Source organism: Siphateles boraxobius, unplaced genomic scaffold, assembly GCF_051911475.1.
Source record: "Siphateles boraxobius isolate OS27281-9 unplaced genomic scaffold, OSU_SipBor_1 8, whole genome shotgun sequence".
Lineage (NCBI taxonomy): Eukaryota > Metazoa > Chordata > Actinopteri > Cypriniformes > Leuciscidae > Siphateles > Siphateles boraxobius.
In genome coordinates, this window is record NW_027509208.1 from 9,782,106 (window position 1) to 9,809,743 (window position 27,638).

General features: G+C 36.5%; 1 protein-coding gene and 1 long non-coding RNA gene across 2 annotated transcripts; one reads left to right on the forward strand and one right to left on the reverse strand.

Annotated features, from left to right (window-relative positions):
- Positions 1 to 18,320, reverse strand: moxd1 (monooxygenase, DBH-like 1). The gene is made up of 12 exons (XM_077220269.1): positions 17,763 to 18,320; positions 14,053 to 14,199; positions 13,580 to 13,747; positions 13,047 to 13,130; positions 8,763 to 8,942; positions 8,582 to 8,684; positions 7,955 to 8,121; positions 6,966 to 7,157; positions 6,358 to 6,417; positions 5,097 to 5,239; positions 1,719 to 1,887; positions 1 to 1,122 (listed from the first exon to the last, which is right to left on the reverse strand). Exons 1-12 carry the CDS (start codon positions 18,030 to 18,032, stop codon positions 961 to 963), a joined length of 1,845 nt encoding a protein of 614 aa, XP_077076384.1. The 5' UTR covers positions 18,033 to 18,320; the 3' UTR covers positions 1 to 960.
- On the forward strand, positions 6,961 to 27,339 carry LOC143729169 (uncharacterized). The gene is made up of 4 exons (XR_013199950.1): positions 6,961 to 7,097; positions 14,081 to 14,238; positions 23,473 to 23,573; positions 27,117 to 27,339. It is a non-coding gene; the product is annotated as an uncharacterized LOC143729169 (long non-coding RNA).
- Positions 27,340 to 27,638: the final 299 nt, after the last annotated feature.

Sequence of the window (27,638 nt, forward strand, 5' to 3'; positions counted from 1 at the left end):
TAAGGCAGCTATATAATATTTTTTTATTTTCAGATGAACTAAACCTTAAAAGCAAACAAACAAGCAAACTGAATTTAATAATGCAAAAAAACAACAACAAAAAAACAACAACAACATGTTAACCTAAAATACATTTGTAATATAAAATGGCCATGTCATTTCATTAAAAACTCCAGCTACAAATAGAGTCTCTAAATATTTACAAGAAATAAACATTTATTACTTAAAAGACATAGACAGCATATAAAAATGTAATGGTTTTGAATATAATGCCAGCATTCATTTATGAAAGACACATTTAGCTTATAATGAGAGGAACACAGTTCGCAGAGCTCTGGACTGAACGCTTTTGCATGTGTTATTTTTAAGGTAGCTTTCACTTTTAATATAACTACCAGTGTCAATGAGATAAATGTATTAAAAAATATACACCACTTCTAAGTTCTGCATGACAAGTACTTTCAATTGCTTTCATTGCATACAATTAAAGTCAATGGGGTCCAACACAATATTAAACCTCACTGGTTTTCATTTTATGGACCAAAAAATCAAAAACAAAAGATTGTTTTTTGTGTTCCGCAGAAGAATGTGAGTCATACAGAGTTGGAACGACATGAGAGTTAGTAAATGACATTTTCATTTGAGGGTGAACTATCCCTTTAACTCACAAGATTTATATGCAAGATTTATATGCAAGGCGTTTGTTAGAAAGGCTTTCAAAACCAAAGGAGATTCCACGAGAAGGATGAATGATGCCTACATGAATACAGCACAGTTGTGATCAGTGCTAGTGATAAACTTGATTTAGGTTAAGTAAAAATGTGTCACATAGTGCAATTACTTTTTACTGTCTGCAAGGTGTAAATCTTGAGCTTCACTGTTGCTGGAAAACACTAGGCCCAATGGAACCTGCTGAAGGTATGTGTGTTTATGAGTACACTGGATGAGATGCAACAGACATTAGAGGTGAAAGCAGGTCTGCAGTATGAGGAAGAAACAAGCAGTGAAGAGCAGGGCGATGGAACTTTCACAGTGAATTTCTGAGACATTCCTACAGGTCACGACAGCAGCAGATGTTTGGTCTAACTTTAGCTCCGGAGGAGAGACAATCATCCCTTGAATCTGTTAGAGACAGAGAAAACAACTTGAATCAACCTCTTAGAAACCTCTTGAAAATACTGACCACTTGAAAAAACATTGATATGGACACTACTGTTCAGTTTTTTGGGGTCGATAAACATTTATGTTTTTTAAGTCTTTTTTCTATGCTCACCAAGGTTGCATAATATTTACTTAACTGTCACTTTTGATCAATTTAGTGTATCCTTGCTACTGAAAATATACTGAACGTTTATATAGAACGAAATATACTGAAAGCCAAACGTTTGAATGGTATTTCAGCGCGTTGTGCATTCAGTATTTTTTTTCCACAATAAAAAGTTGTTCACATACAGTAAAGAAACAAATAGAACGTTTAAGATCACATGACCAGCCAAATAATAGTATTATTTGAATGTCCTCCCATGTGAACAGCATATTTAATGTACCTTTGGTATTTTTTTTTTTTTATTATTATTCGGCATCCACATCATTAGGTGTCAGTATACGTCCAAGGCGCCTTACTAGCCACATATACAAAAAAATTACTGAGGGCGACTTTAAAATGAAAGAATATAAAAGAATACAGTACATGCCATTGCATAACCAAAATCACTCACCGACCACTCATCCTGGCCTATCTTGGAGCAGCGGACATTCATGGGAAGTTTCCGTACCATGTTGTTGAACGCTTTCCCTCTCTTCCTCGTCCACTTATATTTGTCCATGGCCTCCGTGAAGGAGAGGTTGCTGTATTTCTTAGGACTCTTAATCACAAATGGCCAAGTTCTTCAGAAAAAGCAAAAGAGATGGTTTTGGTGTAGTGCATTTGCTTAATACCATAACCATACTTAATTCTATCCACATTTGATCACCCAAGTCTTTCCAATAAATTTTTTCATACAGTTACAAGGATTGGGAACTGCAGCTGTCATCCAAGAGGATGCCAAAGCACCTAAAAAGCATCATAAAAAGGAGTCCATATGTCTCTTTTGAACTAAATGACACTTGTCCATATTAATTTTTGTATTTGAATTTAGATTATATTAAGCATTTGCTATTTACTGAAGATATCCCTAGCTCTCTTGGTGTGTTCATGAGAGAAGTAGTGGTCTGATCATTTTTTAAATGAATCTTTTAATGAATCGATTGCTCTTTTGCAAAACGGAATGATTTGTTCATATTTTAGAGCACAACAACCTACATTTCCACACTAATAGTACACACCACCTTTATGATACTTTTCAGGTTGTGTACTAAATTCTTCATTTTTCATTCAGTGTGGAGAAATTGCATGGAAACAGCAACTAGCAAAATTATTTATTTTTTCCACAAAAATGTGTCCTTTTGTGTTTCAGAGAGGAAAGTCATATAGGTTTGAAACTACTTGAGGGTAAGTAAATTATGGATTTTTTCCCCCCTCCATTTTTCAGGTCAGCTACTCCTTTAATTTTTAAACACTTTATGTTTGGCTTATAAGTCTATACATATCAATGCAAATATCGTTTGTATTCATTTAAATACCTATAATCCAACTCCTTTAGCAGTGATGAATTTAAAAAAAAAATAGGGTAATATAATGTTTCTAACTTATGTGCTTCTTGAATAAGAACTGCATCTGTGAAATTGTACTGAATATATACAGATATGATTTTTAAACATATTATGGTACTGTTTACCGTATTCCCCATATCATATATATGATGGTTTGAGTGTCATAAATGTACTCACTGGGGGTCCATATCCCCTCAGTGAGCTTTATAGGTGTGTGTGTGTGTGTGTGTGAGAGAGTGTGAGTAATGATCGAAAGACAGAGGGCGCTTGGGGCAGAGCTTTTGAAACTAAATCTGTTTAGAGTTGCCAGGTCTATTCCCTTACAATCCCCCCAATTCCAGCATCTGAGCACAATACTGCTCTGAGCCTTAGGGGGTCGAATAAACACACTCCACCAGCAGGCCCCTGCAGATGTTCCTCATTTTAGACATACACACACACTTCCAAGTCCATCCAAAACACACATTCGCCTGCTCACACTCAAAATCACAAACAAACATGTGCGGACATAACAAACCACACATCTCTCTCTCCCTATACAAACTAGTGAAAGGAATCTATACAAAACATCAGCAGCTCAGCAGACACCCACAGAGTCGAAAACACGCAGCTGCTCTGAGATGCGGACCTCCCTTAAAACTCATATATTATGTCTTTAGATTTATACCGTGGTTGCGATAACATCTTGAAGAGCTAGATCCACCTATACAATTAGCTAAGAACCACTTCTCTTTCTAGATGACTGCTGGAGAGCCAGCATGTTTGAATGTGTTACTAAACTGATTGGTTACACATCAGTGATGTTATGATGTCCACAGATGATGTGTTTAGCATAACTGGAATTTCAGAAACACGTAAAAGAGAAGTCTTGAAGATTGATTGATTATTTATTTTTTATCTCAGCAATGAAAATTGCAAACTAGGTTTCGCAAGAAGGGCAAACTAGATTTGATAACATCTGTCTTTTGGCTCTCTCAGAATGAGACAAACACATTTTACAATGACCATTCCAGATGTCCCAGTTGGTCGGACAAACAATTTGCACTTTCTGATGGAAGCAAGATGGTACATCTTCTGGTAAAGCTCTTGTGCTGACATGACAGCAAGAACATTTGGATGATAAGTGAAAACAATTATCCTCACTTGATCATCTAACTACCCGGCAGGCCATCAATCAACCGCTGTCAAGCTATTACACAACGCCAGTCTTATGTCAACCAAGTTGTCATTGGAAGGTCTATCATTTCACAGAATTGTCTCAAGTTTGTTCCATTTAAATGAATATATTGCCCTTGAACTTTCTTTCCATTGTTTTTCACAATTTTTCTCTCTCTCTGTTTTCTTATGTTTCATAACCTACTTTAGCTTACTGCTTAGTAGTACTTTTGTCATTTTAAATTTAATTTTAAAGGAGCTGTAAGTGTTACTGTAGCTTTTTTGGAACTTAAACCAGACTAAAGCCCAAAGTATCCACCTTATTTATGTAACAGTGGGTCCAGCCGTTTAAAAACTTGAAAGTACAATCTGCTTCCAGTTAGTTTAGCTGTACAGAAACAGTCTGTTATCCTGCTTGATACTGCAAACTGGTATTTGTCATCATATTATTTTAATTTCTTATTGTCATCATGAACACTGGTAGTGCAAATTGTTTTACTGCACCTTGTTTTCTTTTAGTTATTAGTGGCAAATGAATCTGAATTCTTGCACATTCACTGAAAATAGTTTACTTCTGCGTTGTAAAACAAGGTGGATACTCCTTACTCCGGACTGTAAAAATATACATCAGTTTTGATGAGAACTCTTGGCCTCTCAAGTTGTGAGTGTCCCTGAACTCTTTCACACAAGTGCTTGTCACACAAGTCACACACTTTCACACAAGTCACACAATATTTTGTAGTTCCGTCTCATCCGTTTCTTTTTCAGAAGATACGCAACTCTAGTTTAAACGATGTCTATCAAGTACACTATCAAATGGAGTATACTTTGATAGGCTATGCATTCAGCTAAGTATTCGTGTCAAAACTGAAGTATACTTTAGCCAATGAATTAGACTTTCCAAAACCCCACCTTCAAAGATACACTGTACTTGGAGCATGTGAGTAGTAGCATTCTCTGTCCTGTCAAAGTTGACAAAAACAACAGTAGCAAATAGCAGTAGCGCACTTGAACATTAAAGTAACAATTGACAATTGCTAAATAAGGCTGGATATAGCAAAATGCAAAATGGTTGACAGGCAGATAGTGCCTTAAAGTCTTCTGATTGGCTAAACACAAAAATCTAGAGTCTAGTCTCAGCCTGTTACAGACACATGTCTGTTATTTCAGGATGCTTAATATAGTCATATCTCTCAGGTAATTTGGATGTTTTTCTTGGGCAGCCTCATACTTGTGTATATTTGCCACTAACAAAGAAGCCCTTTTCTAAGGTGGTTTTTCAGACTTACGTAACAGGCTCCTGAATCTCTTTGACCCCAATGAATTTGAGCTGGCCGGTGATTTCTGGTAAACTCTCACACCTGGCTAGGTTAACCCTGGGGTAGTACAGCAGATACGACAAACACATCTCATCGCGTGTACTAAGACCTCCCTGTAGAGAAAAAAAGAAAGATATTCCACATTACTAGGGTCAAGACCTTGAAATATTACACTGACATAATGCATCTGAATCATTGTAACAGCCAAAGGCCTGTGACAAATTATGCCCAGTACTGAGCAAAACTGAACTGACATGCACAGAGCAGCAAATATATCTTGATCTCTCTAATATGAATCCAAAACACCAGTGATTTGGCCCTGATGTTTATGGATTGTGGACTGTCTACAGAGAAAAAGCAGCTCGGCTCAGCCTATCAGCTCACTGGCTTCATGTGTACGGGCAAACATCAGCAGCTGGATCCATCTCCTCAGACTTGCAGCTGTTTGCAAACAGATTGTTTAGCCAAGAGCCTGCTGTTGAGATTCAAAGACGTGTTTCTAATAGAGCTGTTCAGTTTGTAGTCCTAAACTCTATAGTTTTAGTGTATAGTCCCACACACACACACACACACGCACGCACGCACGCACGCACGCACGCACGCACGCACGCACGCACACACACACACACACACTCTTAAAAGAAATTGCTATTTATATATTAGGGTTCTTAAGGTTGCTTACAAGTTGATACATTAGGACTACCATAGTTGTGTACCTTACAACATGTAAAAGCGTGTAAACTTAAAGGGATAGTTCACCCAAAAAAGAAAATTCTGTCATCAGTTGCACCCTCATGTTGGTCCAAAATCTGTACAACTTCTTCTGTGAAACGAACGTACGTATCTTTTACGTTCCACAAAAGAAAGACAGTCATAGTTTTGGAACAACATGAGGGTGAGTAAATGATGACAGAATTTTCATCCCTTTAAACTATCCCTTTAAGTTGGTGAACAAAATGATAAAGTTTCAAGTAATATTCCCCACAGACCTTTGTAAAGTCATACATCAAGAAAAGCTATTTTAAAATCCCATTAGAAATTCCCAAAGGAAGCCATGGCAAATTACCGCTCGGGGTGGCCTAAAACTCAGACATCTTGACTGAACAGCTCTATTACAGTATTATTAAGGTTTGCTATTATCTAGGATTAATATGATAAATAATTCAGCATAAGACACACATTTATACAATTGTTAAAAAAGCAAACAAGACTTCACAAGCTTGAATCTTACCCAGGTCATGTTCATTCTGCCTTTAGTGTTGTATCTACACTCAGTGATTAGAGAATCTCCCTGTTGACAGAAAAACAGGCAAGTTATTGCATGGTTAGTAAAAACATTTGGTTATCTATTATGCCCACTGTTGGGTGTTAGCCAAACAAAATAGGTAATTTAAACTCATTTGAATGTAAACCGTTAAAACCTTGCTGATTATCACAGAATAGAACAGGTCACAACTCACATATGAGTCACCTCTCGCCTGTAGGCCCTTACACAGATACACAATGTGCGCTGTTTACATGTTGAATTTATTACACCACTCTTAGGTAATACAAAGTGTTTGAAAATGGACACTGGAGCGGATAATGATAATTGCTACAATACTACCAATCCCTCAGCTATAAATCCTGAGAACAGTGTAAAGAAATTAGTCGGAGTAAATGTCATATTTAATTTGACCCAAACGAGACTGTGTGAGATAAAAGCACAGTATCACAGAACCTATTTTTTGGTTTTCCAAAAATGAGCAAAGCAAACTGTGAGTATTTGGTGATTAATGCAACACATCAATTTCACCCTCAGATGGAGCAATGAAGATTATGAAACTGAAATGGACTGACAGGCAGGATGATCCTCTCCTGGCTGAGCGGCTGGAACTCCTGGAAGTTGAAATCAAACTGATCATCTGAGGCAAGTGGTTGGAGCTCGACCTGCTGGCGGAAGTGTCTGGTTCTGATAGCCCGTCCTGCCAGGTGAGCGTGGAGCAGAACTGCAAACACATGAACTCCACTGGGCATCTCACTGTCTAATGACTTACAGGAAGAGAGACACGTTATACCTTTTTTTGTTTTTTTTTGGTCAGGGTTTTGAGAAACTTACATTAACTTAACTTACACTAACATTAAAAAGTTTAGAACTAATAAGACATTTTTTTGTTTGTTTTTAAAGAAAATTTAAGCTTCTGTTCAGCAATGTAGGATTTAATTGTTAAAATGTTCTGTTTTTATACACTACCTTCAAAAGTTTGGAATCGATGCAATTTTTTCTAATTATTCAGGAAGGACGCATTAAATTGATTAAAAGTGACAGTAAAGACTTTTGTAATGATACAAATAATTACTATTTCAAATAAATTATGTTCTTATTCTAAACTTTTTGTTAATCAAAGAATCTTGAAAAATGTATCGCAGTTTCTACAAAAATATTAAGTAACTATTTTCAAAATTGATAATAAGAAATGTTACTTGAGCAGCAAATCAGAATATTAGATTGATTTCTGACGGATCATGTGACAATGAAGACTGGAGTGATGATGCTGAAAATTCAGCTTTGCCATCACAGGAATAAATTACATTTTAAAATATATTACAATTTAAAATAACTGTTTTCTATTGTAATATATTTTAAAATGTCATTTATTCCTGTGATGGCAAAGCTGAATTTTCAGCATCATCACTCGATAGCTACACTAGCACCATTCAGACATTTGGAATCACTATGAAAGAGTGTTTCCAAATCTCTGAATGGTGCTAGTGTAGCTATCGAATATCATCTCATAGAGTGTAAATGGAGTGTAACCACTATAATTCCAGTGTTTTTGCGGTCTCACCTCCTGGAGACACTCCTGTGTGCAGTGCCCGTCTGTAATATAATCCTGCATGCCTGGGGGCAGCATGTGGTAGAGACTGACCCACACTCCTGTCTCTATGACCCCAGCATCATAGCGCCTCAGGCTGGGGCTGTAGTAAAAACGCAGGCCTGAACTGTCCACTATCCCTGTGGAGAGACCAAAACTCTGAGCTCAGCTCTTTGCGGCTTAACCAACCTGATCTCATGGGAAAACATAACTATGTTACGAGGCGGCGATTACGTATGAATTTGTGCGACGTGAATCGTACAAAAACTTGATTATTCGAAAAAAGAGTAAGCATGGAAGTATCCCCACCCTTAGCCACCAATTGACCAAATATCGCGATGAGATTGTGTTGGTACGACCCTTACAGAAAAGATCCTTAATGATTGGCTGAAAATCATTGTAGTATACCATGGATACTAAATTGATTATTTTACATAAAATATAATAACCGACACAAAATGTGACAGAAAATAACTGTAATGTAATGTTTAGTCATGTCATAGGTCACTAAGTGAGGCAGGTTTGGGCTTAAACTGTTAATGTATTAAATAAATAAAAAGATATAACATGTATACATGTAACATGGTATAAACACGGCACCTCTTTGAAAAGATGGGTTATCAAAGTGAATCTCCATCTGTACATAGACTGGATCTATTGAAGTTCCTAAAGACATTCCAACATGTGGAGGATAGGTGAAGCCCTGCAATACATAAAATAATTTCCATTCAGTATCTGAAACTCATTATTTCAAATGAATATGAACTTATGAAATGATCACCTCTCCCCCAATAGCCCAGGCGAACAGGACGGTTTCGCAGGTGAAGAAGGAGTCTGGCATATTTGGATGGTAGCATTCATGTCCTCTGTTGATCTCACTCTTGTTCAGATTGCTGTCGCACTGGTAGAGCAGAATGTGATGAACCAGATTCTCATGACCTTTCTGAATCAATGGCTCTATCTGAAAACACCAAACAAAGAGAGTGGAATATAAATTGCAGAGTTGTGCACCACTCAGAATTGAATTGAGAATGCCTTTTGAATTTCATTTCTGTTTTTGAGTTTGAACGAGGTAGCAAACAGGGTGCAGAATTGTTTGAATTTGATTTGAAGGAATTAAAATGGTATATACATCTCACTTAGCAGTACAGAAAAACCTTTTTATTAAGAGCTAATGGAGTATAAAATGTATTTATTTGTTTATTATTAGTGCATTTATATCATTATAGATTGAACCTGAAAATGATATTATAAATGTCAATATGTATGACATAATTAGCTCAATCAATATTTGTATTTTGTTTCAAAATTCAGTACATTTGTCTTCTGGTTACTTCAATTCAAATTCCACTGTTGGATCCAAAGGGAACAAATTTTACATACATTTTGACAAATAACCCAACCCTTTAATATTTATTATTGTTCACAAGTTTTGGGTCTGTGAGATTTTCTTGTTTTGTTTTTAAAAGGACTCTCTCATGCTCACCCACACTGCATTTATTCGATCAACTATACAGCAAAAACGTACTCTTGTGAAATATAATTACAATTTAAAATAACTGTTTATTTTAATATATTTTAAAACGTAATTAATTCCTGTGATGGTAAAGCTGAATTTATTTTCTGAATTTTGTAAATCTCACTTTTGATTTAATTTGTCCTTGTGAAAAAAAATGAGTAAATCCGAAATAAGAACACTTTCCACTACACGTGCTGTTCAGAGCTTTGATAAAGGGATCAGCCATAAAGATTTTTTAAAAGTATGTTATCTTTTTAAAACACTATATTTAGCTCCTCTACAAGAGAACTGTGTGTGAGTGTGTGTGTGTGTGTGTGTGTGTGTGTGTGTGTCCCCGTGTGTGTGTGTGTGTGTGTGTGTGTGTCTATGTGTGTGTGTGTGTGTGTGTGTGTGTGTGTGTGTGTGTGTGTGTGTGTGTGTGTGTGTGTGTGTGTGTGTGTGTGTGTGTGTGTGTGTGTGTGTGTGTGTGTGAGTGCGTGCGTGCGTGCGTCTGTGTGTGTGTGGATTCTTGAGCTAAAACTAGCTCAGATATCTTTGGAGTAGGAGGTGGGGGATTTTAGAATGATTTTTTCTCTCCTCACAGTGGGCTCCTTCTGTCGGAACTGGAATTCTAAATAAAAGCATTTCCAACAGAGCTAACTGTGTCCTCTCTTCCAGGGGCCTCTGCCTAAAGCAGTGGGACCCAGGGCCAAACAGTGGCTGTATAAATATTCAAACATTCCTTTATTTCACTTCCACCTCCTCTTTTTTACCCATGGGGAGCCGTTTTGTTTTTTGAGACCCCAAAATCTAATGTACATGTAACATTTTGTATAGTTGTATTATATTGTATCTAACTGATAACAGCATGTCTAATCCATCTTATGTACAGATTCAGCTCTCACCACCTATGTTGTCTTCATATTGAACAGCAATATTTCATGCACATGGCTGTATTGACATTACTATGAAAGATGCATTTTTGTTTAAAATTGTGTTTTTTTGTCATTGAGAACACACTAAGATCGCTTGCAATCATTCAAAAATGTTGCACCAGGGTATTCTGATAAATTTGTGACAATTACAAGCACATGCCTAATTTAAATATGGGTGTTCAGCTGTGCTTTTATTGTTAGTAAATCATCTGCAATATGCCTAAGCGTGCATGCAATCTGTTAGACTACACAAGCAAATTAACTACCCTTTATTTGGGCTCTTACTGTATAAAGTACACCCTCATCTGGCATCACATAGCATGAGGCTTAGACTGAATAAGGACAGTGACAATATAGCCTGAATATAGACAGTGAGAGCATAGTGTCTGGAAAATCTGCTCCTGTTTGACAGTTCAACATCTGCTCTTTGAAACTGAGCAGGAAACATACAGACACTGCTATGGTTATATGGGGCAGCTGGCATCAGACTAACACAGCCTGGAGCTTCACAAATACCAGGCTAGTGTATGTAGAAAGGACACGCTGAAGAGGGGTCACAATAATTATTCACTTGTTGGTTTTAACTGATTTGTGTTCAGTTGATGTTAATAAAAAGGTTAATTTGAGGCTAAATGTAATATCATGGTCCATTTACATTACATGTACGCAAGAAGCGATAGGACAAACTTTATTTTACAGTATGCTCCAAAAGTATTTTGGTAATTTACAATTGCTTGATTTAGGCCAAAACTAAAGTCTACATGCCACTGACTAGTGAATGCAAGTGTGCATTTGTCTGTATGTTTCATCATCTTGTAAAACATGGACTACTCAAGTCTATTCACTGTATAGAGTCTTTGTATCCATCACACTACATGCTGAACATTGCAGCAAACTAAATGGCATACATTCATACTGCGTGCTGCTCACTTCTGCATGTGCAGCGCTTATGTTTTTGCTAAAAACGAGGAGCTGTAGCCATAGTGATGAATTCATGGAGATGAATGCACGCCTGTCTTTCCACAGCTGAATTTTACATAGGCACGAACTGGTGACTACAACAGTTAAATTAAATTAAAGGTTGGTGCATCTGAAAAATTAGCCTGAAAGGATGAAGCTTAATTGTAGTAGTTTATCATATGATTAAAGTACCTATTCTGCCTTTAATTAAGTAAAACTTGAAAAGCTTAGTTATGGGAAGACTCTTTCATCTGGGTCAGAGAGTATAATTTCAGTAACATGTCTGATCTACAAATAGCAGCTGCAAAAGACAATAATAAGCAGGTGAGACATAAAATAGAAGCGAGGGAGACAGAAAGAGATGGACACCGACTCAGGTGACAACATAGAAAAATATACTGATGTAAAAACAACCAATATAAGGAAAAACATACCATGTTTTGAAACATGCATGTGAAATATAATTTATGTACAAATGGTTAAGCTATTCAGTAGCATGACAGTAACTGTCATGAAAAATATGAGTGTTTAGCATGGTAATGTATATGACAATGTTGATATATTTGGTCTGGCGGAAATAGATCTGCTACGCTTCTGCTATTGCTGCTGCAGAGAAAGTACGGGACCTGCTACTGCCAATACATACACAGACACTACTGTGATCATGTAAGACATGCTGCTGCTGTACAATATGGCATACATGAATTACCCTTAGGATATTTATGCAGGTGGAGCTAGGGAAGGTGGAGGGTTTCTAAAAGTACGCTGCACTGCTACAGCAAACACTGACCAAGTATTTTAAAAGTTAAGTAGCGAGCTAATTGGCCGCTGATGCAAGAGGAACCAATCTGCTGTGCTTTATAGAGAATGATGTGATTGCTGGCAGATTGAGTTAAGGATATCAGCTATTAAATCAGTAAAGATTGTCAAGTCTAATCCTCTCTGTCATACAGTATACTGTACAGCATTGGATCCGATTCGGTCTAGTGAATCAGTTCATCCTAAATGGTCCTCTTATATGTAGCATTTTCATGTTTCATGTTGTCATATTTAGTGTAAATTTACCTGTTGAAGTTTGATACTTTCAAAGTAAAACTCCACATTGTTATTGTGCCAGTAAAATATATGGCACTGATTAAATTGTAGAAAGTATATATATATATATATATATATAAAAGAAACTTCAATGTTAGCTATTGTTTGCTACTTGTAGAGTACCTAGCTACTTTTTGTAAACAGAAGCTTGAATGAAGTTTAACAACAAATTACACAAATTATGGTTACCTAGTAGCCTGGCAAACCACAGTAAGTAGCTTCCCCATCACTGTGGTAATATAATAGTAATATCTAGAATTTATTTGTAAGGAATTTCTTTGTGAGAAATTCTTTGTAATTTCTTTGTTTAAAACTGCAGAGAAAAGTATAATGCACAAGCTTCAATAAAGCCCATAAATGTAGGTACAGTAGAAGTTAACTGAGATGGTAAAAGGCACTTCAAAACAGGGAGGATTTAATTGGCGATATGCAAGCCTATAATTTCCTAAGCATGCATCTCTGGAATAGCTATCTCATCTCTGGAATAAAACATGACTTAAATTAATGCAAGTGTTTTAAACATTATGATTTCATTAAGATGGGCATGCTTCACCATTTAAATAGTTGTATTACTCACTCTGATTACATGATGTTTCTTCTTTAACTCTGGAAATTTATAGATCTGACACCAGTATGTTGTATCCTTATGAGGCACAGGAACCTGCAATATTTAAAAATGTTTACAAAATTCCCAAAACAGTTAAACATAGCAGTTAAATGACAACAACCAGCAATATTCCATTGTGGACGGGAGAGTGTGGACTTCCAGCTTTTTATTAATCATATTTCCTGTTTTTTTTCCTATTCAATACTGGGCATTTGTTATGAGGTTGTAAATATGTACACTCTTATAAAATCTGGTGTTTGGCAGTATCCCACAGGCATAAAAGGAGCCTTGTTTTCATTAAAAAATACCCAATCAGCAGGCAAAAGGGTCTGTATTTTAAAAGGATTCTATGTAACCACAAAACCTTGACATTAAGGGCCTTGATTTTTAAGCATGCAAAAATAGACAAAACAGTTGGCATAACACTGCCTTAAGCTAAGCCGTTCTATGTCACTCTTAGCTCATCAAACGCTCCAGCAGTCTGCTGCACGCACTTTCCTCACCTCCTCGTTCTGAAGGTCAAAGAAAGCGGTCCGTGCTGGGATGCTGGAGCTGCTTCCAGGGTTGAGTAATCGCAAACTCTTTCTGCCTCTGTTCATCCCATGGTAGACTGGTCCTGACACTCCGACGTCCTCCTCATGGAATGCCCAGATCACTCTCACTGTACTGCCCTGCTCAGTAACAAATTATGGGTAATTGTAAGCTTACTGTAAGTGTAATAGGCTTTTCATATAAGTAATCATTTGACAACATTTTAGGGAATTAAGTTGATTGAACTCCTCACTAAAACACCATACTATTGTTTTCCCTTGAACAAAAGGCTATGTGCTGACATTATAATTACAACTGAGAGCGCAGTTACAAAGCTTTGGTTTGGTGCACGCTCCAAAAATTGGATAAAGAGACACTGACACTAAAAGCTGTTTCTTTTTAGACTTATGGAGCCAGATGTAATGATGCATGTAGTCAAACCTACCGTAATGACTTTGTCATTGTCATCACAGGTCTGGAGGTTTCTCCTGAAAGCCAGGACAGTATGTGTGCCATTCTCTCTGCCGTACAGAAGCTGGTAGCTCTGCAGTGGATCTTTGTGGACCTTTCTGTTCGAGTCTGTAAAGTAGTCCTGAGCAGAGTGAGGAGGAACCAAGTTAGTCCATCTCAGGTTTGCACCTTTTAATTCTGAACCTGTTTTAATGGAGTATTGGGATCATGTGAGTAAATCTTCTTGGTTTTGGTCTGCATTCGTTCACATTTGATTACCTTTGATCAAAATGTTTGGTCAGCTGCACTTACAAATGTTCTATTTTTGTCCAATGCATTCAGACAAAACTACAGCTAAGTTTTGGAACAAAAACAGTCATGACTCACGCTTACAAAACTAAAACTTCAATGCATAGGTATAAAAGAGTCTACAATAGACAATGCTGATGAATAGCCCTTTGCTGAACACTAATCATAAACTTGGTCTATTTTATACATCATACAATTAGACACAGCTGGATGGGGATTATAATGTGCAGAATATGGACAGTTGGGGTGGATGTATTCAAATACTACCCTGTTTTCATTTGAAAAGGTATAGTGTCTGTGCAAGTACTGTCTGATTAAAATCCAGGTCACAACAAGGCAGCTGATTATAGTCAGGTCAGTGGGTTACTGTTGATGATCTCATTGCAACCGATTTCAGAACACAAACAAAAAACTATTACTGCAGATTTAAATGTTCAGACAGTGGCCTTTAATGTTGCTCACACTCTTGAAAAGTATGTAATTTTATAAACTCTGTTTAAGTAAAAAAAAAAAAAATATATAAAAAAAAAATTCTGATGTAAAAAGTATGCAAAAATAATGCATTAAATAAGTTACTTCACCAGCGTGTGAGAAATGTTGTTTCCTATTGAATGCACAGTGGCATTTTGGGATGGTTAACAAATGAAAGTAAAAAAGTAAAATCAGTCTAAACTAATTTGACTGATTTTTTAAAAACTTTTTTTACTTTATTTTTTTCTTTTATTTTTACATATCGTTGTAAAAGTTAAATGGATGGGAACAAATATGTTGTTAATGATTTTTTCCCATCACAGATCCATAAAGATTTTATTCAAAAGACTTAAATAATTTGAGTAACCTGCTTAAAACTGAAATAATAATAATAAATATAGCTGCAAGTAGTGATACGGGGCCAAGCTCCTAAGGTACCACAAGCAGAGTAAGCAGTGTAGGCAGAGTAAGCACAGCATGTACAGCAAGCAAAGAGGGCAGCAAGCACAGCAAACATGAAGTACAGCAAGCACAGCAAGTATTGCAAACATATGAAGCATTTTAAGCACACCAAATGTCGTGAAAGCATAGCAATGTGCATCTAAAAAAGTAGTTCTGTATATTCCTTTCATTGGAAGTGGTACATAATTGTAAAATTCTTAATGTTTCATATTTCTAATTTGTGAATCCTGGTTTCCTTTCATCATGTTAGGGTTAGGGCTATCCGTTGAATACAAATTGCTGTTCTGTTTAAAGCTTTATGTATTTAATTTGAAATGTATAAAAGCCAGAACAATTAACAAAATAGAGGTTTAATTAGACCACCACAAACCTCTAATCACACCCTTCTGCTCTCTAGCTCACTACTTTACACACAATGCACAAAAAGAGATGTGAAGATGAGAATTAAGGCAAAAAAGAGTATATGTTTATGAATATGAAGAATACAACCAATTTATGTAACTGCTTACATGAAGTGCCAACTTCCTTCATGGCTGAAGTGCCAACTAGCCTCTCCCTATGGAGGATCCCTATACCACTCTACAGATAAAGCGTTGTGGATTTTTTTGGTTCGCTTACCCACCCGAAGTGATAAGATAAAATAAAATTCTGCATCAAAATTTAAAGACAAAACAAGTAGTTTGTTTAGGCATGGTTTGTAAGGAATTACAAACCTGTGCACATATATTCAAACGCACATAACTATAGAATCAATTCTTAATGCGCATGTGAACGCCATCAGCGTCTATTACAGTTTCGCGTTAGTCTGTTTAGAGAGAACGGTGTCGTCTTAGCGGCCCCTAATTTGATAACAAACTATCATTTAGACGGAAGTGAATCAATCAAAACTAACTTTAGCTGAAAAAAAAACATTTTTCAAGAACCACTATAAAACTAAACCAATCTCTGTTACCTTAAATTATATGTTTATCTCTGTAAAGCTGCTTTGAAACAATCTACATTGTTAAAAGCGCTATATAAATGAGGATGACTTGACTCGACTACATTGCAATCAGAAAAAATGAAAGTCAATGACTGCTATAACCATCCTATTTGATCTCACAAATTTCTGGGTACTCAAGACTTCAGGTGGGAATCAACATAGAATGAATAAAAACAATCATATTTCTAATCTCAAAAGAAGAAAGATTAGAACAATGCTTACCTGGATTATAAAGGAATTGAAATGACAACTTTACAAACAATTTTATTAAGTTGTCCCACACAGGACTCAAACCCACTAACTCTAGGTCAGGTGCCTGCCGTTTATCTCATCGCACCACTGGGAAGATGTGTATTCAGACAGAGGCCATAGCTCAAGTGAGAATCAACTCAAAATTAATTTTCATTTTCATATTAGATCAGATTAGGTAATTCTCAGAAAGACACAATGTCTGGAACAGAAGCAACTTTTACAAATAACCAATTATAATGCTAAGCTAACTAGCATAAAGCAACAAACACAGGCAAGGTCAACTGCGGAGAAGAATTGATCGGGAACGATACAGAATATCAAATATCCGTTCAGTAATTTCTGTGCGGTTCAGTCCAAACAGAATTTGAGCCAATTTGGACAAAACCTGAAGGAGAAGAAGCAGAAAAACTGAATAATGTACCTTTCAAAAAAGCCACAACTAAAAAGTCATTTCTGTGCGACTCAGTCCAAAGTATGACTTTGGACAAAATTGGGCAAAATTTGTAGGAATAGTGAAAAAACGGTTTCATTTAATCCAATATGGCGGACAGTCACAATGTTGGAAAATGACACATTGGCAGAATTTGGAATTTTTTTTCAATAAAAGTATATCTCTGGAACACTAGGTGGTGCTGTGTACAAACTTCTCATGTACCTTCAGGACATGCAAATGATGATACGTACAAAATTTTGTAAAGATATGTCAAATATTTTAAAAGTTATTGCAATTTATGACAAAATTTTAAATGGCAGACATGCCATTTAATTTTCAAAATGGCCACTACTGTAATGTGCGGAGTCTTAATGTAATTAATATTGATTGTGATCACCATAATGAGTGGAATCAGGTGTACTTAGTTTCATTTTTCTAGATTTAAGGGATTAAAAGTTATAACAGTTTCAATGTTGCATTTTTTAACTGGTGGTGGCGCTATAGAGCTGGTCCTAGAGACTCCAAAATTGGCCCAATTACTTTTCATGTCCATCTCTACAAGTGTGCCAAATTTCATCATTTTCCTATGTTCCGTTGATAGGACTTGCCATAGACACCCCATACAGAAGAAGGAGAATAAGAAAATGAAAAATTACAATAGGTGCCTGGCCCCTAATAATAATAATCAATCCAGCACAACATTTACAGAGGTCAAAATGCAGCAGGCTAATTTTAAACTGTGAGCTGTGTATAATAAGATATGCATTCACACCCAAAGGTGCGTGCACACACTTACCAGCAGATATGAACTTCCGTTGAGCACACCACCTATCACGATATCAGAGGAGGACATCGCACCGGTCGGTGACAAACCGAATCCTATATATCCTCTCGTTTCCACTTCTACTTCAAAAGTTATCGTGGACTCGTCAAATCCCCACTTAATGTTGTATCTCCCATCCGCATCTAGGGCAGCTGAATGAACGAAACGTGTCCCCAGTGAGCATGTCGAGCAGAAGAGTGAAGTTAAGAAAACCAGAGCGCAAAGAGGCTGATTTTCAGACATATCGAGCTGAATCACAAACAACACTGACGGCACTCAAGGGCGCTTATTATCCATAGAGCAATTTATGGAAATATGCAACTTCCGAGGGGAAGAGTGTTTGTTTGCTTTGGTGCATTGGAGGCGAACGATCCTTTCAAGCGCTGGCAGCCTCCCACCGCTGAACTGTTGGAACTTGTGTGATTTCCCTTTGATGTGGAAAGACATGTAGAGCTGAACACCGTGTCTACGAGCGAGCGCGCGACGCGACAAAAGTCAAGCAGCCATTATAATCAACGGCGTGATTACACTATTAAACTGAAGTTCAAGTACTGAGTGAAGAATCACTTGTATGTTGGTGACTTTGACCAAAACTCTAGTTTCAAATAAATCTTGCTTCCTTAGGCTATTTTTCTCTGTTATGTATCTTCAAATGTAATTATAACAAAACTGATAACCTAATTAATTTCTTCATCAGTAAGTGGAAAAGGTAGCCTTGAGCCCATCAACACTTTGGAATATGCATACTTCTTTAATATTTAGTAGCCTATGCAATAAGCAGTACATCAAATGAGTAGGGTATCAGTGTGCAGTGTACTGTATTTATATAAAATCATGGGAACAAGGATGACCTCTACTGCAGTGGTTCTCAACCAGGGGGCCAGGGCACACTAGGGAGCCTATAAGTAAACTTCAGAGGTATCCTTAATTTTAAAAAGAGTTTTAAAATAAGCCTAAGGCAAAAACAACAAAATCAAGATACTTCTTTTTTTTATCCTCTTAACTTTTTGTTTTGTTTTGAGGAACCAGGATCACTGTCTAGAAAAAAAAACATAAGCCTCATATTTAAAGTATGATTGCATTTGAAAAGTCATGTAAATTAGTAAATCTCGTTTGTTTGGGAATTCTTATAAGGAATATTTCAACCTCTAAAATATTTTATTAAGTTAAATTTTGTGAGTGAATAAATTTTCCCCAGTAGATCATGAAAAACTGGAAAAATCTCGGGGTCTTCCAATACTGTCAAAAAGCAATGTCAAAAAGTTTGAGACCACTGCGCTACGCATCCAGTGACATTCTGAAGTGTGCAGCCAGCGAATGTAAGATTATAAAAGTTAAAAGTCTCATTTAAAAATAGGCTAATTAAGCAATACCACACAATGTTATAGTTCTGAATTAGCAGCATTGTTGTGTAAACACAAGATATTTAGTATTACAGCACAATTGTGTGTGTGTGTGTGTGTGTGTGTGTGTGTGTGTGTGTGTGTGTGTGTGTGTGTGTGTGTGTGTGTGAGTATGGTTTATTGCAGAGCAACTCATTATGTTGGTTTGAAATAAACAGTTTTGGAAATGTAGGAATTAAAGTTGAAGCTCCAATTTCTTGAAAAAAGTCTGTAGGTGCCTCAGTTCACTCAGAGAAGCTGTCAATCATGACGTGCCCCCCCCCTGTTTATATAGCATTTAAAAAAAAAACTAACAAACTTATTTAAAAAAAAAAAAACTTGGACTTATATCAGTGTGATAAAAACTACCTAAAATTACAGAAACCATATTTGTAAAAAAACTATTAATTAGTAAAAATTAATAATTATTTGATTGTTTACTGTGTCCTATTAGATTACATGGAGAGGACGGGTTTTTTGAGCTATACTGCATCCAGCCACCTGGGGGCGATCGAAACCTCTTGGCTTCACTTTTCTTTCTTTCTTTCTTTCTTTCTTTCTTTTTTTCTTTCTTTCTTTCTTTCTTTCTTTCTTTCTTTCTTTCTTTCTTTCTTTCTTTCTTTCTTTCACGTTACTTTCAGGACTTGTGCGGCACACTTGGGTAAACATGTCGGTTGTCCATTATAAATATTATGTAGGCTATGAAGAGAACTGGGAACTGCACATCTTTGAATTATTGATTGAAATTCATAATAAAAGATTTTGCAACAGAGCAAGAGAAAACATCATATTTATACAGACATATCTTCCTCTGAGAAAAAAAAGTGACTCATCTTTCTGTAGTTTAATTACTGTACCTTGTTTTATTGAGCTAGAGTAGAAGACAAGTTAGACAACTATATGAGTTTGGGCAATTTGTCATCAAGTCTAGCAGGTTATGTGTCTGTTTGGATAATGCAAAATCATGATCTTAAAGACCTCTGCATCTCTAGACTTTTGAAGTTAAAAATAAGCATTATTATTGACTCTTAAAGATCTTTGTAGCCTACCTGTGAAAGTTCCAATAATTGTAATAATACAATTTAATCTGACCCTGGTTGTTTGGCAACAACAGCTATTTCTATTCTATTCTATTCTATTCTATTCTATTCTATTCTATTCTATTCTATTCTATTTTATTCTATTCTATTCTTGTCTATTCTATTTATTAAATTCTATTCTATTCTAGGGATTTGAATTCTATGGGTTGTAATTTGTGGCAGATGACTGCCATCTAGTGGTGACAATGCATACAAGAGTACACTAATTTATTCATCCATCCATCATCCATCAAATCCTATTCAGAGTCATGACAAAATACACTTGTGCTGTTTTAGACAAATGATTGAAATCTGAATCTTAAAAAGACAAAGTACAACGTATGGATTACTTTATTAAATAGATTTATTGGCTGGGCATTGTTTAGGGCATTTTAATAGTAAATTGCCACTGACATCAATTCGTGGACAGAAAAATGGTAAGTGTATGTTAGCTCAGTGGCTTGGGTGTTTGGATGTTTTGAAAACAGATCAAGATGGTTAAAAAAACGAATGATTTTTCTATAGTGGCTTAATTTGGTTGTTTAAGAATGCTGTTTTGGAAACAGACCGAAATGGTCGAAAAACTAACGATATTTCAATCGCATAATATATTTTAGACATTGTATTTTATTTCACATTTTTCTGGAAACACCAGATGCTTGTTTGTAATATACCCCTCTGATTAATTCCACATAATATTTCAAAGACATTTACAATGTCTATGTAGTTTCATCTGACGACACTAGAGGACAGTAGAGTACAACGATTAACTGAATGGCATCAATACCATCAAAACACTGTGGTAACCTGTACTTTCGTCCCAGTGGCATGCAGGGCTCTCAAGTCTCACGCATTGGGCGTGAGACACACGCATTTCAACCCGTTCACACGCTCACACGCCACACCTTGTATTTCTCACGCTGAGGAGTAAGGGAACTTGTCCCGCTATACAATTAATGGACGAGGCGCAGGCAAACGGAGGGAAGTTTCTGCCGAGTTCATAGCATCTGTCTCGAGTTATACTGAGTTAAATCCTAGCTACCAAGCCAATCAGAAATTAGAATTAGTTGTTTCCGGGTAAATTATGTGTTCCCGCTGCAAGCACGTTCGTTACTAGACAACACGCGCACACACGGAGTGGAAGTTGAAAGAGCACGATCTGATGAATGCGGTTTGCGGACATCATTTTATTTTATTTTATTTTTTAGCATTTTGATTTTACGATTCCTGGACGATATCTCTTGCCTGTGATCAAAGACAGTGAGAGCTGATTTTGAGGAGTATAGCCAAATTCGTGCTAAATTATTTTTGATTGCAAAAACTGCTTTTAAAGGGGTCATCGGATGCAAAATACACTTTTATATGGTATTTGCAAATCATTGTGTCTTTGCAGGGTGTGGACACAATCACCATGCAATGAAAAAAATCCATTCACTTTTTTTTAATCCTCAAAAAGCCAAAAAGTTGTTGCTCATTATCATTTAAAGAGACATGCACCGAAACGGGTCACTGTGAACAGAGCTGTTTTTGAAGAGGTAAAAAGGGTGTTGTTTTACACAACCATTGAGAAATTTTAACCAAAGTATGTTTCAAACTTTACATGAAGACCCAAAAGAATCATACCAACTTGAGGAAAATGGGCATATGATGACCCCTGTAAAGGTGACCGGTTTTGGTCTTGACATACATGCTCAGGGCAAGTTGTTATGACACAATGTTATGTACATTGAGCACTGATGTTCAGTTGGCTTGTTTGGGGTCAAATTTATTTTTATTTTTCAATAAATTTGTATTTTTTAAATATAACTTTTTATTTGGATGAATTTGTCTTTTTATCAGATTTAACAATTGTTATAATTTCCATTTGTGCTGGTCAATTATGAACAATAGGCAAAATTGAACTGCTAGCAAAAATTGAAGCGAATTTGGTTGGGTCGAGGGACCGCTGCTGCAAATATTTGGGTGGCTCCTCCCCTAAATCTCACTCTAAACTTTTGATAAAACTTGAGAGCCCTGGGCATGACTTCAACTCCCAACTCTTAATGACGTGTTCAGGATCCAACATAATTTTCCTACGAGCTGGGTCACCTCTTCCTTAAATATATCCTACAGAAATCGTTGTTGTCGTTGTCGTCGTCGTCGTTTTAATCGGAATTTGAGATTTGAGCATCAAGTAGGCCTATCATTTACTCCTCAATGCTGCGCAACTGAATTCACACCAAAAACCAAATAGACACCTAAGTATTTAGATGCATTTATAAATTTAAGATTTGAAATAGTTGTTTTTAAGGGCTATTTAGGATTCAAAGCGTATTTTTGATGCTATTGATGATATTATCATGGGAGGTTTTGTTAACAAGATGAGCTATCATACTGATAATTAAGCGGTTTTAATGTGCTAACAAAGTTTTCGAGTCTTGGTATGTAGCCTAATAAGTGTTAATTCCAATAAAGTAGTGTTTGGATCTTGGAATGAAGCGTGAAATTGCTTTTCTTTTGGAAATGTAGAATACTCCTCCACCAAAGTTTCAAAGTTGTTAACAAACAACTTTCTTTAATTTCCTCATGAGAAGCTTGATGCAGCGTTAGAAAAACCCTTTAAAAAAAGTTTCTCTTCTTTTCAGCTGATGCAACTTTCCTCTCTGGAGGCCTTCAACGGCGTTTTGGGAGTTTCTTTAACTATACAATTAAATACGATTTCAAATATTTGAATTTAGATTTAGATTTCAAGTATATTCCCATGAATAGAGCATTTTTGCAATGGGACTAATAACTATAAAATGATTGAACCCGAGGTTCAATAGATACTGAGATTGAAAAAGTTCCTCCTCTCAACTCTCACACCTTTTCACTGACATACATCACACACCTCATGTAGTGCTGACTCACAGACAGACCCGCTGCGGACGGTTCAAAAGGTCTCTGAGGGCAGCCGTGCCTCTCTAAACATGCCTCCTGTCCCTGTGTCTTTCCATTCTAATGGATCTTTCTGTCTGGTTCAGACTCAGTCTCACACTCGCTGCTCTTTTAGTCTCTCCTCTTGCTCTGTTTCTGTCTCCCTGATACTTTCCAGTCTGTCTGCATTACTGTCGTCCTCCTAGTCTCTCTCTCTCTCTCTCTCTTTTTCTCACCCCCTCTGATTAACCCTAGGCCCCCGCTGAGCTGACTGCCAGACGGTGCCATTTAATTTTCACTCGGATCCTTTTCATTTCTTTCCTCCAGGCATATCCCTCCATCACCTCAGAGTGGATAAAATACGAGCAGCTTTCAGGGGACACTCTCTGCGAGAGGAGACTCGGTCGTACAGCTTTCGTACATGAAATGTGAGTTGAACTTTTAAATTTTTGTCTCACCACTGTTGTTTTAATGTTCAACAATCAACTTCATTTTCCATCTGTTTCTCCATGTGTAATTTGAAATACCTGCGCATGCATTTCAAACTCTTGTACCCAATGAGACTCCCCTAAAAGTGTGTGTGGTTAACAAAAGAACAGGGATAAAATGAATAAACTGTTGTTTATGTAATGCTAAAGAAACATTTGGTAATAAAATGTTTTTAAAAAATCCATTTTCCATCTGTGCAGTTTTTCATTTGGGCCGCTCACACACTGAAACATCTAAACAATGGCTTTCTGGCAGGTTAGATTGGGCTGCTCAGTGAGTGTGTATAAATGTTTAGTATAGTACATCTTATGCTGGGAGGTTTTATTACTGTGTCCACCTAGCAAGATTAGCCAGGCCTAAAATAATGGGGTTTGCATTTCACACAGTGTTAAACTGGCAGAAGTCCTGCAAATCGGCAGTATGGTTACCTTATGTTTTGAGAATAAGAAAAACATTGTTATTTGATTATATTGTGCCATTGAAAAGTAAATGTTTATGTGCATTACATACAAATATGCTTTTGGTCATTGGACTGAAAGCATGAGCAGAGTCCTGCATGTCCTTCAAGTAGCACACAGAGGAAGTCACAGTCAGCTGCTGTGCATCACTCCAGTGGTCAGGTTAAGTGCCATGTTCAAGCTCAACACTAGCAGACGGACCACAATATGCGTCTGTCTGTTCGTTTACTCCCGTCACCTTTTGCCAGTCCTGGAAACCAACAATTTTCTGTTGGTTTCCCCACCTAGAGATCCACTAACCACATAGCGCATCAACATCTTACCACAACAACGATCAAAAACCTATGAAGCTTGTTTCCGACACAGAAAAAAGGTAATTGCGAATTGTGAGATAAAACTTCGCAGTTACCTTCTTTTTTTTCAGCTTCCATAAAAAAACAGTTAAAAAATTCAAACAATGGACTCAATGCACCACAACTTTGCTGTTTGTGAAAATTGTGAGTACAAAATTACATCTTAAAGAACACACCTCCACACTAACTTTTAGAGGTAAAATTCTAGAACTTTTTTTGAAGACATTTTTATTTAATATATGCAAATATTATGTTTGCTTAATAATATTTAACATGCTATATTATAATTTAATATAATTAGTTGTGATCATCAACAGTTATTAGACAGGACAGAGAGAGTTTGCTGCTACTACTACTGCTACTGAGAATTCTATAGCTGAAGTTTGCGTAGAACTGAGATTTGATCAGAAATAGGAAGCAAGTGTACATTGAATCTATTCAAGATGCGTACTTATGCACTATTCTTTGACAATTTGTTATAATAGTGTCAGTAGTGTGTTCACATTGAAAATACAAAAAACCTGGATGATGCACTTAATTAACTGAAAAACAAAATGTGGAATGTTTGACACTTCATGAACTCGATAAAAACCTATCAGGTTTCATCAAGTTTACTACTACTTTACATCATTTTGGAACGCGGTTAGGAATACTCCTGGAAGAATTTACCTCAGATGAAGAGTGCGATTTGGTTTCATTTTGAGGAGTGACTTGATCCAGCTGAGGAGAGGCTATACTATTTAAGGGGCAAATCATTTATTCTTACTTACCTTAGAAAACATTATATTTTTTGTACATTGTACATTTTATGTACATATTGGCAGATTGCTATAGCCTACTTAGAGATGAGTGAAGTCAACTGAAATTGTTATAAGCAACCTAGGCGGTTAAACTATAGGATGAACATTGTATGCTGTTTAATATAACATAAATATGATTTATAATATGTTATAAAAGGAATGTTTATACAGTATTTCATTGTCCTGTTTTGGATATAGTTAAAGAAGTGTTTTTCTGTAAAATACTGCCTCATCAATGAAGCTTTTCTTCTCGAATATCTGCTCAGATGTAGGTTTTGAATGTGCTAAATATATAATATGTAAAATATATACAAATTTTGTTCATGTACTGTGTAATAATACACGCATGCATGTATGACATTACAAAAATAATGTTTTCTGTTTTGAGTGGACATTATGTTAATACTATTTTTGATAGTATGTTATCAGCATGCTCACAGATGTATACTTTATTTATTTATTTTTTACAATACTTTTTTCCTCCAGTGCATATAAACATTCCAAAACCTTGGAAATACATAAATGTGATGTTCACTTGTACAGTGTATTTGTTGTGTAGGCCTAATTGTTCTTGTGCAACTTCACTCAATCAACAAGGTGTGTGGAAAGAAGAAACAAAGTTATTTTTTTGAGAATACCAGCAACACTTGTGACAACACTCGAGTGTTTACTGGCTGACTTTGACAGTTTGAATATGACGGACGGCTTATGTATAGCAGCCCACAGAAACAGAGGCAAATTAAGTATCTATGCATATATTTATATATATATATCATTTGTGCTTTTCAAAATGGCAGTAGTTTATGTCGTCTTTTACTGACACCTAGTTGTCTGGAGGCATAATCATTTTATAGTTTTCAGTTATCAGTGCCATTGCAAAAATGCTCTATTCAGGGTCGTAATTAATTTATTTAGCTACTGCAGTCTTGCTTCTGGAGATTCCGTTGGTTTAGCTGAGTTTAGCTCAACCCCCAATTAAACACACCTAATCAAGGTCTTACTAGAAATTTCCAGGCAGGTTTCATTGGTGAGGCAAGTTGAAGCTAAACCAAGTTTGGACACCCCTGAGCCTAGTGAAAGGCTATGTTAAGACTGCAAAAAAGATTTGTGTCCAGAGTCCAGACATAATCAACCTATCTGCATGATTGCTTTTGTAACTATGTAGGCATACGCACATGTAACGAGGCTTTCAAAACGGATTCAGGAAAAATGGAGGTGCATTATCTCTCTTTCCAAATAAGCGCCCTGACAAGTTGCGGAGCAGAACTCCTCTGTCGCACAGAAAAATGTAGATAATTTTGGACATGCATTTGAACACCTATGAATACTTCCAGCATTTCTGTCACCAGTTTTGATGTTATCGTTGAGTGTCACGTTAAGAGTGATGCAAAAGACCGGTTTGAGTAGTCCAGACTGAGACGCTTCTATAAAAATCTGATTGGAATCGCATTTCAAACCACCTCCATGTTTTTGCTGTCCAGACTTTCAAAAACCCATCTAGATAAAATCTGAATATTTTTGCTGGCAATCTGAACATGGCCATGAGTGAAATTAAGCTGTGACCTGATTTTTGAACAATAAAAATGTAGAATAAAAACAGCGATTGTTATGTTAAGTTTGAAAGTGCATGATTTTAAACAGGTTATAGGCTACTATTAATTTTTATATGAATATGTGTACAACATTTTTTAATGAGGAAAAAACACCTAATGCACCTTTGAAGTTTTAACTTATTAAGAGCTAAATATTTAATTTATGCTGGAAGGATAACTTATGTTTACTTACTATATTCTTTTTTAACTGCTCTGATGTTTTGTATGTATTTTGTAAGTTCATGTAGGTTTAACAATGAACTCTGTCTCCCTCTGCAGGCACATTGTAACACTACAAGCTACACAATAGCAGGTGAGAGAGCACAACAGCTGGAGAGGGAAGGAACATTAACACCCGTACGCAAAGCTGTTACTAGGTGTTCCCAGCTTTCTCCGTTTAGAGATAATTATGTAAATGCTGTTAACATTGAGTCAACATCAGCACATTTTTTCATTCCATTCTCTTTGACACCTCCTTTCTGTAGCCTTTAGATTGTTCATTTTGTCACTGATTGTTAGTATTCAGCTTAAGTGACTGAGAAAGGAATTTACAGTAGGCCTGCAACACACTTATGAGACATATGTGCATAAATCAAATCTGAACCATTTCCAATGAATGGCCACTGTGACCTAGAAGACCACCGTGCTACCTTAATCGAAAAATAAACTCCAAGTGAGAATTAGCCTTCAGGTGCTAATTACAGTCCTTCAGCTGCCCGCTGTCTCCTCTGAGGAGCTGCAAGCGCGAGCTGAGTGAAAGAATAAATGCTTTCATAGTCTGCACTTTCCTACAGGAGACTA

Coding starts and splice junctions, on each gene's coding strand:
- moxd1 (XM_077220269.1), bottom strand. CDS start 18,032: ATGTCTGAAAATCAGCCTCTTTGCGCTCTGGTTTTCTTAACTTCACTC. Junction 13,748..14,052: donor ACAATGACAAAGTCATTACG/GTAGGTTTGACT, acceptor GTTACTGAGCAG/GGCAGTACAGTGAGAGTGAT. Junction 6,418..6,965: donor AGGAGAGGATCATCCTGCCT/GTCAGTCCATTT, acceptor TTCTGTCAACAG/GGAGATTCTCTAATCACTGA.